Raw genomic sequence first — 14,635 nt, 5'->3', positions numbered from 1 at the left:
GAAGGGAAAAGAAAAGAATGGTAATCTTGTTTCTGGAAATTGTAAGGGACTAAATAATATAACATATTTCAAATTTGAATAAATTATAACAATGAGGAACTTTTTAAGATTTTATATGAACAACGTAAGGAGAAAAAACCTGGTTAGAGGAGGTATTGACCTTGAAAATACAAACAGAAAACTTATTACAAAACTTAACATTCAAACCAAAAAAAAGTCTTGAAATCCAAAGAAATACAATGGTTTCTTTCAAATTTTAAACTTTGGTATAAAAGTACAGAGATAAAAATAATATGTTTGTGGATTATTAAATTATGCATCCCCTCCAAATTACAGTAGAATTTCCTAGTTTCAGAAAATATTTTTCTTAGTGGAAGCAAAGGTAATGTATTAATATTTTCATAAATTAAAAGAATTTTGTCCACCACTACGCATAAATAATTTAAACAAATACAGTTAAATCTTGATACCTCAAATTTTAATTACACAAATTTTCAATTATCATGAAAAGTCTGATTTCCCAATGCATTTGCTATGCAGATAATTGGAAAAACTTTTTTTTAGCTGCGTATATATCTTGTTGAGCTTAGATTTTGATAAAAAAAAAAAACATTTTGTTCCTAAATTCTAATTTAAAATGCTTTCTGGAACATTTCTGATTGATTTTATTGAAATTCAATTAAGAAAGAGGCAGCTATTTTTGAAAAGGTGTTGCCTGAACCATTCATTCCTAAAAAAGTAGACACCTAAGATATGAGTACATTGATAAAAATATTTATCAATAAGAATGAACAAACTTGCTAAGTTAACGAATGCAAAAGAAACTGATACTGATATGGAAGTAGCTACTGCAGATAGTATAAAGTTGCAGTGTGTGGTGATTGAGAAGGAACAGAAATATTAAAATAAATTGCAGCATTGAGAGTGACATCCGAATAGGAAGTTGATGAAAAAAAATTTCAGAAAAAGGCAAAATAAAATAAAGAACTAAGATATTGTCATTGCTCTAATTCAGTGTTTCCCAAATTTATGACTTTTGTACATCATTTCTAAACTTTTTGTAATGCTGTTTACCACTAATAAAAAAAATGAACCTACTTTTACTTTAAAAAAATGCAAGAAAGTTAAAAATTACAACTGGCTGTTGACACCACTAATTATTAACTGTTAAATCTGCAAAAAATAGCCAATAGAAAAATACGAAATCGTAAATTTTCATGGCTAGCTTTGTTTTTAAATAAAATTAGTTGAAATTTTTGTTTGTTGCAAGATATTTTTCAAAAGAACGCTTACCCCCGCTAAACTGTTCCTGTACCCCTGGGGGTACGCGTACCTCACTTTGGGAAACAAATCAAATGCATGTTATATAACTTTTTAATCAAATCTAATCAAATGCATGTTGTATAACTTTTTAATCAAGTCTAATCAAATGCATGTTATATAACTTTTTAAAAAAGTCAGAAGAGTTATAGTTGGAACTAAATTGAAAAAAAAAATTCAATATGTGACAAAAAGTATTTGATGTTTGAGGGTAATAAATTATCATCAAAAATTTTAATTTTTTTTACGAGTCAAATTTATACCAGCTATTAGTCAATGAATTTTATAAGTTTGTGCAAAAAAATAGATTGAATAGGAGAATTAGTTCTGAATACAAGGGTGAAAATCCAATATTTAGATGAACGTAGTAAAGCAATGTATGTAGAACCCAAAAAAGGAAAATTTTGTATAAAACTTTGAATAACATAATTATAGTTGGAAGAAAATTAATAATTGGCTTTTCATTTAATTATGAGCTACCATTTTTGTTCTATAATATGTTGCTTTAAAAGTAACTCACTTATTTGTTTATTATAGAGCTTATTACTCATATAGATATATATATATTATCTTTTAATGAAAATGAAAAAAAATTTTCATAAATATTTCTTAAAGTACAAATAACACTATCCCAGTTTTTAAGAAAAATATTTGCCAAGCTTCATGGTAATTTTTTATGCATTTCTTAGCTTCCTTAAAAAATTTCTACACTGCTTAAAATAAATTTTGTGGAAAAGCAGACTCAAAGCTCAGTTCAAAATTTAATTGCAACTGGATGATCGCAGCATAACCATAAAAGTTAATTGGCAACATTTGCAATGTAAGACTTCAACAATTTTTCTTCTTCTAGAAGTCTGCTGAATGTATCCTATAAAAACTTCATAGTTTAAATGAATAATGATGGCCATAATTTGTATTTTTTACAAAATGATACTCTAATATATTAAATTCTACATTTTATACGATAAATGTTATTGCTACTTCGCAGTATGTTTTTGCTATTATGACAGCAAATTACTACATCTAAACTTCTAAAATGGGTTGATTAATAGCAAAATTATTTTAAATTTAAATTTGATTGTAACCATTGTTTCAACCTTTGATACAACATTAAATAATGAAAAGATAATAAATAATATTATAATATGTAGTATAAAATGAATAAACTGTTATAAAAAGATTGATAATCAGGGTGTGAAATAAATAAAAAAATAAATAAAATTGATATTTAATTTTATCATGACATATATGGTGTTGAAAATGAGAATATCTCATTGGGATAATTTTTCCCAACGTTTTTATAAGATGAATTTCCTCCAATGAAAAATATGATGAATATACGTATATTTCTTTTGCATATTAAAACTGTTTTTTTAGTAACAGGAAAAAAAAAACTGAATCAAATTTGAGATAAACTGAGTTGAGTGCTAATTATGAACTAAATTTATCTGAAAGTAAAATGCCCTGTTAAGGATGTAGAGGTCTGAAAATGAAATTATAAACAAAAGTATCTCAGATCAAAAATCTTATAATTTATCTTGGAATAATTTATTATTATCTTGCAAATTATTATCTTAGAAATCTCTTAGAAAGTATATAATATAATCTTATTATCCAATATCTAAAATGTATCTTATATATCTTTTAAAAAATGAACAAAAAAAATAATAGTACTACAAAAAGTAAATTTTTCAAAAAGAAAAAAATAATTCGATTACTAGTTTGAATAAATTGAAAAGCTCCTTTTCTCAAATCATCAGTCCAGTATACTTTTTTCTTCAAGCTATTCAAGTTATTTTCATCACACTTTATTTCTTTTTCCTCAAAATTTGAAGTTTTTTCTTTTTGTGATTTCTATAAAAATATAAAAAAAATAACAACATATTACAACATATATTTAGAAATAAAAAATAGTTCTAGTCTCTAAATCAATGGTTCCCAATGTGTATGTCACAAAGTAAGATAAGGGGCACAACAAGGTTTCCTCAACTTATTGTCTAACACAAATCCTTTAATAGTAATTTATTGTTAATCAAAAGAAAGATTTAAGGTACAGTTAAGAATTTTAGACACATGTAATATGCTAACATGGAGCATATTTTAAACCTTAACTTTCTGAAACTTAGTTTTCCACAGTTGCTATTCTAGAGAACAGATCTTGATTGAAATAAATATCAACAAAAAAATGTGAGTTGTTCAATCAAGCTTCATTCCATGATTCAAAAAGCTATATAATAAGTAGTAAGCTTACTCATAACACTAACTTAATTCATATTTACCTTCAAATATGGATGGTAACTTCTATCTATGTTTGTTCTTATATATTATTAATACTTATATGCACTATTATATATACATTCTCTTTAATTACAATTAAAATACATAAATGGATATAAAGTACGAGATGTAGTAAGTATCACCATTTACTTCTATAGTTTCTACGATAATTCTAAAATTTGAAATGCAAAGTGATTATAAAATAAATTTGCCGACATGTTACCTTCTAGATAGCATACCCTTTGAGTGCAAAGCATACAATTTTCGAATGTATTTTATGATCTATGCGCTCAAGAATGAGCTCTCATCAAGCTCAAAACGATTGCTTAGCTCTCACCTTCGCAGTTGCAAAATTTTGAAATTTTCGCATTGTAGCAACCTTTTTTTTTCTTTGAAATGCAATCCTAACAGAAGAAAACTTAAAATGGAGTTGGAATGATATCCTTACCACAAGCAGTTGTGACACTACCCTTTGCCAATCATCGCCTTTTTTTGTAATCACTAATCAGAAGAGTGTGATACAAACCTTTTAAAATGGTAAGAAAATTACAACCATGTCAGACGTGTGAGATTATACACGTCAAAAACTTGGTAACACATAAATTTTTTTTCTATTCTTAAAGGATATAATTACACTGTCTTCTCATTAGTGAGCCCGAAAAATAGCGGCACTTGGCAAAGGCCTAGCATTGCAATCTCTTGTCCTAAAAATATCGTTTCAACTTCATTTTTAGTTTTTACTGTGAGGATATTTCCATTTGAAAATTTCGAAACTTTGTTGCTATAACTGTAGTTATGAGAGCTAAGCAATTGTTTTAAACATCATTCTTGAAGGCATATATCTTAATAACTAAGCTTAAAAATGTATTCTTTTCACTCAAACGGTACTCGGCAGAAGGTCATGTGCCGGTAAATTTTTTTATAATCACACTGTATATAAGATACATTATATTACAAACAAATATTATATGACTGGAATGCCATGAGATAATTTTAAATTTTATACTACAACTTGGAAAAGTTTAGGGAACCCCCCTTTCTATATCAAAGCATTACTTACATAATATATGTTCAAAAAATGTTCCACCAAATTTTTTAGTACTTGTGTATGTCGTAGACTTAATCTCAGCAGTATACTTTCCGCAATAAATGATGTTTCAAATTGTAAACATGGTTTAAAATGACATTTAACTGTTGATGAAAATGACGATGGATGAATATGAGTCCATATTTCTTCATTGCAATTTGTTTGCAAGCTCAAACTTGAAACAGTTAACATCAAGTCACAACTTTTTATTTCCTCTATAAAAAAAAGAAAACTATGTAAAAATGTATTAAGAATTTTTAAAAAATTTGATTTTAGAAACAAAAACTTACCCTTACGAATTTCAAACTCACTTTCCATCTTTAAACTACCCACAGAAAATATGAGTACCTCTGATTTATCTTTTATAGAGGGAACTAAATCAATCACTAACTGTGTAGTTGATAGGGTAATTTTTTGAAACAAAGAAAGAAACTTCATTTGTTTGTCCATTTCATTTTCATTTGAAACTGGTTGCAAAATGGAAGAAGAATCTTTCACACTAAGGAATTCCAGCTGTAATCTTTCCATAAATGATTCAAAAGCTTTCCACATATTGCTTACTAAGTTAAATTTAAGAGGTCTTTCAATGGAAATAGTCATATGAGCTAGAAAAAAAGAACACCAATAAACATTGCTCCAAATAGTCACTAAATAATTTTTACAGTAAAAAATTTAATAATTGTTAAGCAACCAAGTTTAATTGTACAAGAGGGGAATCAGTTACATTAAGCAAAACTAAAACATTACTTAGTTTTGCTTGTTCTTGGTAAGCTGAACAAATAAGGTTTTTGACAAAAAAAGGGGAGAAGTGGATAAATTACTTAGGTCTCTCGGGGTCCATGTTCACTTTAAGAAGGCAAACAGCATGCTATTTCAAAATAAAAAATACACGTATTTTTTTAAGGAAAGAAGAATTCTAATATAAGATAATAACATGTAATTTGAAGCTAATTATTTCCTTATTTGTTTAATTTTTATTTTCCATTTAATAACTTTTTAGAGTTTATTAAAGCAAGTAGGAAATAAACGAACTACATTTGCTTCTTTAAGAATTAAACAGATATTTTAGTGCTTGGTTAAACATTTTACAAATAAAATGAACATTTTTCTTATTCTAATATAATAATATCTAAAATCTTTAAAATATATCAGCATCAAAACATTTTAAAAAAATGAAAAGAAAAAAATAAATAAATAAATACTGTAGAATTGTTTTAGACAGAAACCAATTAATATTAGCTATAATGTGAAAATTTAATAAAATGTTTGATACTTACTGTTTTGTTCAAAAATATCTAAACATCTAATGGTTAATAGCGCAGGTGGTATTCCAGTTTTTTGATGTAGTTCTCCCGGTTTTGTTTCCAAATAAGAAAATATAAAGTCAGTACTGACTGGAGATACTGAAATGTAAGGCTCTAGAAAGACAAATTATAGGGAATGATAAATTATGGAGAAATTATTAATAATTTTCTAAAAATTAAGAATTTTTTCAATGCTATATAGTTTTTTTAATCATCACAAAAAGCTGTCTGTTATTAATTAAAAAATTATCAATTTTCGATAGTATATTCACATATTAATTTCATGTACTTTCAAGGGAAAGGATATCTGAAAAATTGTGATAAATATTTTTTAAGTTGTTAATGTTAACGTAAAGGTTGAAGTTTTCAGTTATGAATGAATTACAAATGCAATGATTTCAACAAAACAAATTATTAGTACTATTACTATTTTATGTAGTGAAACTCTGGTTTTATGTCACCCATTTTGTAAGTTATCTAACTTCCTACACAATTTTCTGCTGGTCCATGAAAAGGGCCTATATCGATAATGTAAAATTATCCCGGATTTTACATTACCCTTTTTTTAGAAAATCCCACTTCATAAGTTTTTCTAATAGATTAAAATCCTTTTTTCTCTATATTGCTCACACAAACTATTTCAGGGCTCTTTCTTTTTTAAAAAGACTTGTTTATTAGCTGTTTGAAGCTGTTCTGACATTCTTTTCATTCTATCTTATTGTCCTTTTGACAGTGAGAGGGGATTTTCCCCTTGAATCAAAATCAAAATGATGGGGGGATGGTTAAACACAACCTGGAATAAAATAAAATTTAAAACTACGTAAGTTTAGAACATAAATTCAAATCAAAAAGCCAAAATGGAAACTCAAATTGAAAAATTACATTTAGACTTTAAACTTTTTTTAAAATAGCAAATAAGTTTAAATTATCGAATTCAACATGATAGAAAATTTTAAATATATATAGGTTTAAAAATTCTGATTGCATATATTTAAATTTGAAAATAATTTTCTATGGAAATAAAAATATTAAAGGAAAGAAATGATAATAATCACAATTCTTTTGCAACAGTTTTCACTAAACTGAATTATATGGGGCTAAACTGAATTATGTAAAAATAATTTTTAAATTTGACAGAAAGTCATTGAAAAACTATTAATAACATTTTGATATTAGAATGTTCTTTTAACATTTCTCTAAAAATGAGCATATTTTGATACTCTTTAATCTATTTAAGAGTTTTTGAGCTTATAGGTTAATGGTGTACAACTCGTCCTGCTGCACATAATACAAAAAAACTTAATTAATTTTGGAGAATAAAAAAATGGGAATTTTGACTTGTGAATTTGATTTTTCCCTGAGTTAACGCACTTAATGTGCACACATTTCAAAGTAAATCTGCGAGTTTTTCTATTGCTTTTTTGGCTAGTATTGCTACAAATTTCCAGACGATTTTAAGAATCTCGATATTTTAGTTATATTATTTTACCATATATATGTTACCGGCAAAGTATGAAATCCGGCACTATATATAATCAGGGTGGCCATTCAAATCAGATTTCAAATTTCCCTGATATTTCCAGGTAAAAATTTTAAAATTTCCAGATCCCTGTTTTTTGTTTATAAAGTGTAGGACATGTACAAGAAAAATGTCGTTATTATAAAATATTTTATTCAAAAAGTCATTTTTTTAACATATCTTGAAAAAAAAATTTTTTTTGGACAAGATTTTGTTTTTTAATGCTTTGTTACAACATTAATTTTTAAAAAATTAAGACACGTGGAGAAAATGATATGCTTAGCTTGTAGGATATATTGCTTTTATTGAATAAAATTTCTTTAATGTTTTACTTTAAGTAGTATTTGCTCAAAATGGCAAAGCCTACAAAATGGCAAAAACAGAATGACCAATAAAACCTTGTTTAAGTATTGTTTAATATATTTTCATTAAGTAAAGGAAAACCGTTTCAGGTGATTATATATCAATAAATTTTTATAATTACTGTGGCTCCCAAAAGTGTTCCCTCATTTATAACTTTTATTGAAACAGGAAATAAAAATTCATTTATTAAAATGAATACTTAACAATGGGTATTTGATAATAAAAAGTGTAATCTATTATTAGCAAAACTGCATGGAATATTTTAAAAGCAAAGCAAAAGTTAATTTTTAAGATATCAATAATCAAATAGTAACAAACATTTTACCCGATGAAAACCATCGGACAGTTAAATGTTTTCGGATTTCAGAATTAAAATTATCTTCAATTGCTTTAAATTTTTTTATTTAATTATTATTCATTTAATTTTTTATTTATTTTTTTGCAATTTAGTATCAAACTTATGATAGCAAAATTATATTTTAATTTTTGCTTACTAACTTCGTAATATTTTATTATTTAAAAACGGCTCGTGGTCCTAATAAAACAATAGATCAAATTTGATTATTTGTCATCATAAGAGGTATTTTGAAAGAGTACAATGGCTTTTGTGGGATAAAGTTTTTGTCACTTTTTGATGATTGATTTCTTCAAAATAAACTTTTCCTTTGTTTTTAAAATATTACATACAGTTTTGTTAAGATTAGAATACATTTTTTATTATTAAATATCCATTCTGAAATATTCATTTTAATTAATGGATAGTCTTATTTCATTGAAAGTCATAAGTGTACGAACACTTTTGTTTGTGAGTCACTGTAATTACATTTCAATATAAAGCTGTACTGTATACATTATACTGTATTTTATCATACCAGTATTTTAATAAAATTCATGGATAACATTTTCTTTAAACCAATATCTCAAGACAAATTTTTAAATAATGTTGTTCTGAATTAGCATTTTTATTTCCAGAGATTCAAAATACAAAAATAAATGTCACAAATGTAAAATTGTCTAATTTTTTGTTCTATACTCTAAAGAGAAAAAATAGATAAAATTCCTTAAATTTTATACTTTTTTGATTTTTTTCCTTATTTGAAATTAAAACATTTAAAGAATTTTAATCTAAACACACAGTTTTTAAGTTTAGTATATTTAATTGTTTTTGTTTTAACAACAAAAATCTTGTACAGCACAGAACTAAAACACATAAGTTTCATTTTCCTTCTTCTGACTAAACACATATGAATAAAAAAAAAATTATATTTTATGTTTATACGTCATTTTTTATGATTCCTATGCATTCCTTAGTCTTTGTCAGCTTTTTACTGATAACTATACAATTCGAATTTTGAATTAAAAATCAAATATTTATCAACAAGCAGTAAAATTAAATATTAATATATAGTCAGTTCTAAAAAAATCTTTTTTAAATTAAAATATGTTATAAAAGGTAAAAATGAAGTAGAAAAAATTAGCATTAACAAACATTGATGTTAGCAACTGTAAAAAAACTGATTTGTTGGTTTGGTGAAAAAAAATAATTTACAGATTTCTTTGAATGGGAGTACAAAAGCTTACAGAGAAAGAGTGCAATATAAAATCTATTATTAATTATACCCAACTAATTTTCAGATATTTTTATAAAGTTAAAAATGCAAAAAAATTTTGACTCATTTTGTCAAAATAGAAAAAAATTACCACTAAAGCATCGAAACAAACTTGAGCCATAAATGGCTCAAGTTCGCCCACGGACAGAATTTAAAAATAGAAGCAAATATCCTAACCCCTTCTTCCACGTCCACCACAATCCTTGCGTTTCCTAAATTGCGCAGTCGCATAGTCTCCGTAGAGATCAAAGATTTCTACATTTGTTTAGCAACTAAGGGAGAATTTTATGTGGCATTCTAGCTTAACAGGGTTATAATAGAGCAAATTTTGATGCAAGCAAAGTATAGCTAAGTTGATAACATTTTAACTGTTTGGAGACACATTTCTGTCTAAAAAATGTGGGTATAATGGATGAAATAATTTAAATTAAGAAAATTAGTAAATAATTTAAATTAGTGAAATTAAAAAAATATCTAAGAAAAAAATTTCCAGCTTTTCTTTAAAATTCCCTGATTTTTCCAGGTTTTTATCCAAATTTCCCTGATTTTTCCAGGTTTTTATCCAAATTTCCCTGATTTTTCCAGTATAAAAAAATTCCCTGATAATTCCAGGTGGGTGGCCACCCTGATAATGCTTAAAACTAGCCGGCAAAGTATGAAATGATTTATATTTCACACATTGCCTAGGCATTCTATATAATGCCGGATGCTATTTAGGCAAAGCACGAAATAAACGTCCTGATGAGGCTATTATGTAAATGATGTGCATGTTACTTTGAATGACCAAAATCGGTGGTTGTTGACTTTCACTGGTGAATGTTGACAATCACTTTGGTGAATGTCCGAAAGGGAGGCATTGTTTTCTACATATTTTTATTGCCAAATCTAATAAAATCAAAATTAAGTCAATAGAATTTTATTTTCAAAGTTTGCGTAAAAGGGTACATGAAAAAATTTATAACTATTGTATAAAACACCCTCGTAACTTCTGAACTTTTAGTGCTACTCACTTCGTTTCAATCACATTCACCTTATCTAGGCATAAAATTAAGTATTTTACACATCAACCACAGTAACGTCAGTAGCTTAAAAAGGTCTGAAACAGTAAATACTAAACTGTGCATTTTATAGATAAGAACTTTTATACTTTTTAAAATAATAATTCCATTGATTATAGATAGCAGTGTTAAAAATATATATAAGTAAAAATTTGTATTATTTTTATATCAAATCTTAATAGCTCATAAACAATTATTCTGATCAACTTGTGTTTATCTCCATTAGTTTTAGGATAAATAAATACATTGAGAGCACTACCTTACTTGTCTAGATAGCATTGTTTAAGCTTATTCCTTTTTTGACCTAAATCCCTTCAGTAAATTCACGATAGCACCAAAGATCACGTCCAATGAGAGGTCAAATTTTAGATATTCACATCAAACCTGAACCAAAACTTTAAAAATGGTTACCAGCTTTTCCCTTATTATTTTGGGGCTGAGCTTATTTTTTCATGGAACTGGTCACTTTGTATATGGGCAAACTGGGTTTACTCATAATAGTTAATTATGAAACATTTACTCTTATTTTGTGAAAACTTTTTTTGGTTTAAAAAAAAAATGGAAACATTTACTTTGGAAAACAAAGTGAGTTAAAATCAATTACTTACTTTCAACAATGAAATCAGCTGGTGAGCCACTTAGCTCAATATCAAAACATGATGACTCAAATTTCTGAGAGGAAGGTTGACAAAGTAAATAACTATGTGGTTGAATAACAGATAAATACAAAAATGGATGTAACTCTTTATTTTCGTTGTTTTCTATTGCATTTTTGAAGTTTTTGATCATTTTGCTTTGATTATTTGTGTTAGAAGGATCTAAACTAGATATTTTTGAAATGTTATAATAATAAAGCATAGCAGATACTGTTCCAGCTGTAACTAGTACTTCAAATGGTACAAAATTATGACTTGGAACTTTTTCAAATTCGGTAATGAAAGGATCTTCACTTTGAGAATGCAAAATAGATTTTAAATTAAAATTCACACTATCAGAAATGCTGTCCTCCAAAAAGCCAGTACCAATATTATGACTATGATTACTGTACAACTCAAGTAAGAAATTTACATTATTTTGTAGAAGAGCATTCAACAAACAGATTTGTTGAGTATTTAGATATAAGCTAACTTCATTAGTAACATTGATTTCCACAGATATTCCAGCAACAAGAATGTTCTAAAAATAGAAAAAAAATTACATAAATTTAAATATATTATGAAGCAAGTAAATCAAAATAGAAAATATTTCAGGACATCTTATGATAAAAATCAATATGGGTATTAATTGCATCAATAGAATCTATCAAACCTTATGATAAAGGACCTTATATATTTCTAAAACTTAATATAAAAAGTTAAACATTAGTTATATATATATATATATATATATAAGATAAATAAATAATAAATAAGTTAACAAATTGCCAAAAGTACTGTGGTGATGTTCAGTTCATCACCACACACATTAAGATAAGAATAAAAATGAATAACAATTAAAAATAATATACTCTTAAGTAAGAGAACAAGATCATTAGAATGATCACTAATGGCAAGGTGTTAAAACTATTTATTTAATATAGATCATTTAAGATATTTAGAGTTACAAATTTTGTTCCAAGAAGGCATTCACTCCAATTAATAATAGGTACATAAAAAATTTAACATTAAATTATACATTATGAAGCTGCACTGCTAATAAATAAAAAATAATTATGGGGTGATAGAAAATTTTATAATATAACTTAGCTGTTGAGGATCCTCATATTTTTGTATTTTAACCTCAGCTCTCCAAAAACCATGTGTGTCCTTGCCTTTTCTCTCACCTCCTCTAACCAAGCCCCCAAAGCATACTCAACTCTTATTGGCTGTTACCACCATCACAAAATAAGTAGGGCTATACTTGCTATTTCTTTTTTATTTTTGGCTAAATTATTTAAGGGCAGAAAAGGGCAGGTGACAACTTATGAAAGAGAAACTAAAACTTTAAAGTAATAATAGCAGTGCAGAGCAGTGCAGCAAAGATAAAAGTAACAAAATATCATAAAAGCAATACCACATATATATAAAAGTAACAAAACATCATAAAAGCAATACCACATATATCTTTCCCCCTGGGGAAAAAAAATTTAATAAATTAAATTTTTTTTTTTTTGAAAAAAGTCACTGACTAGTAGTATCTTTTGGAAGAAGTCACTGATTAGTTATTCTTGCATAAGGATGGTTACCGTTACAACACAAACTATGGAGTCTGACGTTGAAGAGAAGTGAGGTGGGAGAACTGAGTGATCAGGATGAGCAGTGTGTCTGTTAGGAAAGTTCAATTCAGTAAATTAACATGAAGGTGTTGTGTTTTATGGATGAGGTTGCAGCAGGGATCAATAATGCATATAGGTATCATGAAATATTATTATTTTTTTTTAAGACAATGGCTACCACCCAGCTGAGCATTTACCAATGAAAAGCGAAACAATCAAGAGATATTTGTGGCCTTATGATGCCTCAGGAGTGCCTATCTTTCACACGCCATTGAAGAGCTCAGAAGTTAGAGGGGCCGGCACGATTATCTGGCGAGGATTCAGCAAACACTTTCACTTTGAGACAGATCCAGTCACAGGCAACAACTCAGCAGTCACTTCCATAGGACTGATCCACTCAGACTCCCAACCAGACTAATTCTGAAAGAGTTCCACTTAAACATCCTTAAAGTTCACATTAAATTGCTTTTAGTTCAGTAACATGAAGAGATTTAGTCACGAAGCTTTCTCGATTATCATGATAAGCACTTTACACATACACAACATAAAGAATTATAATATATATATACAATGACAAAAACATAGTATAAAATAGCACATTAAATACACATTATTACAAAGTAGTTACACCCTTTTATTTTTTTACAAATCCCTGAGGATCTCTAGGTCTGAGATTATATCTCGGTTCTACCACATCTGACGAATCAGATTCTGATAAAGAATCATTTAAAAATGAAACGGGTGAAATAGATGTATCACGAAAGAAATCATATGAAGAATTACTTTCTTCACTTTGAACATCTGTTTGTACATCACGCATTAATTGAGCCCAACAGGGTTGTGATACAAAATAACCAAAACTTAGTAATTCTTTCTCATTAATGGGCTTCATTAAGGCAGGATATAAATTTTTATCCTCAGCAGGGTGTCTAACCTCACACCCTTTAAGGTTATCACTAATTACAGAATTTTCTTCCTCAAATATGGAAGACGATGGAAATATTTCTCACTCTGGAATTTTTATTATACGATTGACATGAGATGTAGTAGTTTTTAATGGGTTAGCTACTAAAGTTAATTCAAAAAGGACAGGGGAACATTTCTTTGACACCCTATAAGGACCATGGTTTAATTTTGAGAGTTTTTTCGAGGTGTGAACTTTAATTTTAGGTGTATGAAGATAAACCAAATCACCTAATTTTATATCTTTGATATGTCTAGTTGTGGCAGTAGAAGCAACCTGGTTATCAGCAGCTTTCTCTAAATTTTCTTTTACAATGGCAAATGCCTGTTGCAATCTAGGAATCAATTCTTGAACATAGGTAGGATTATCATTGTATGACCTAAACTTTGACGAGAATATTAAGTCATATGGCATCACAAGATCACGACCATATACTATATATGCTGGGGTTTGCTTTATTGTACGATGGAATGCTGTGCGAAAAGCCATTAGAGCCAAGGGAACACGTTCACACCAATCTGTTTGGTTTATACTAACAAGATGGCTGAGGGAATCAATGAGTGTTTTGTTTAATCTTTCTACTACACCGTTTCCTTGCGGATTATAACTTACAGTATGCTGCTTTTGAATGCCAAGTGTATCATATACTTGTTGCATTGCTTCGGAGATGAAATTCGTTCCTCGGTCTGAGTAAAAAGTCACCATGAGTCCATGACGTGAAATGAAATCAATCAAAACTTTAGCAACAGTAGAGCTTTGGATGTTAGGTACAGGATATGCCTCAGGATACCGTGAAAAATAGTCTGTTATAACAAGTAACCATTTATTTCCATTTTTTGAAGTCACTAGGGGTCCAACTGCATCAATGCTACATTTTTG

General features: G+C 27.7%; 1 protein-coding gene across 5 annotated transcripts in view; it reads right to left on the bottom strand.

Annotated features, from left to right (window-relative positions):
- Window positions 1-14,635, bottom strand: part of Vps13B (vacuolar protein sorting 13B) — a 240,096-nt gene that overhangs the window by 121,695 nt on the left and 103,766 nt on the right. For all 5 annotated transcript variants that reach the window (XM_087154944.1, XM_087154946.1, XM_087154947.1 and 2 more), the window contains 5 exons: window positions 11,147-11,714; window positions 5,962-6,102; window positions 4,975-5,289; window positions 4,658-4,899; window positions 3,039-3,174 (listed from right to left, as the gene is read on the bottom strand). In XM_087154944.1, coding sequence (XP_087011070.1) covers window positions 3,039-3,174; window positions 4,658-4,899; window positions 4,975-5,289; window positions 5,962-6,102; window positions 11,147-11,714 — 1,402 coding nt within the window. The remainder of the gene's footprint in view (window positions 1-3,038; window positions 3,175-4,657; window positions 4,900-4,974; window positions 5,290-5,961; window positions 6,103-11,146; window positions 11,715-14,635) is intronic.

Source organism: Parasteatoda tepidariorum, chromosome 11, assembly GCF_982258835.1.
Source record: "Parasteatoda tepidariorum strain Cologne lab strain chromosome 11, Ptep-v5.0, whole genome shotgun sequence".
Lineage (NCBI taxonomy): Eukaryota > Metazoa > Arthropoda > Arachnida > Araneae > Theridiidae > Parasteatoda > Parasteatoda tepidariorum.
This window is presented reverse-complemented; position numbering and strand designations above follow the sequence as displayed.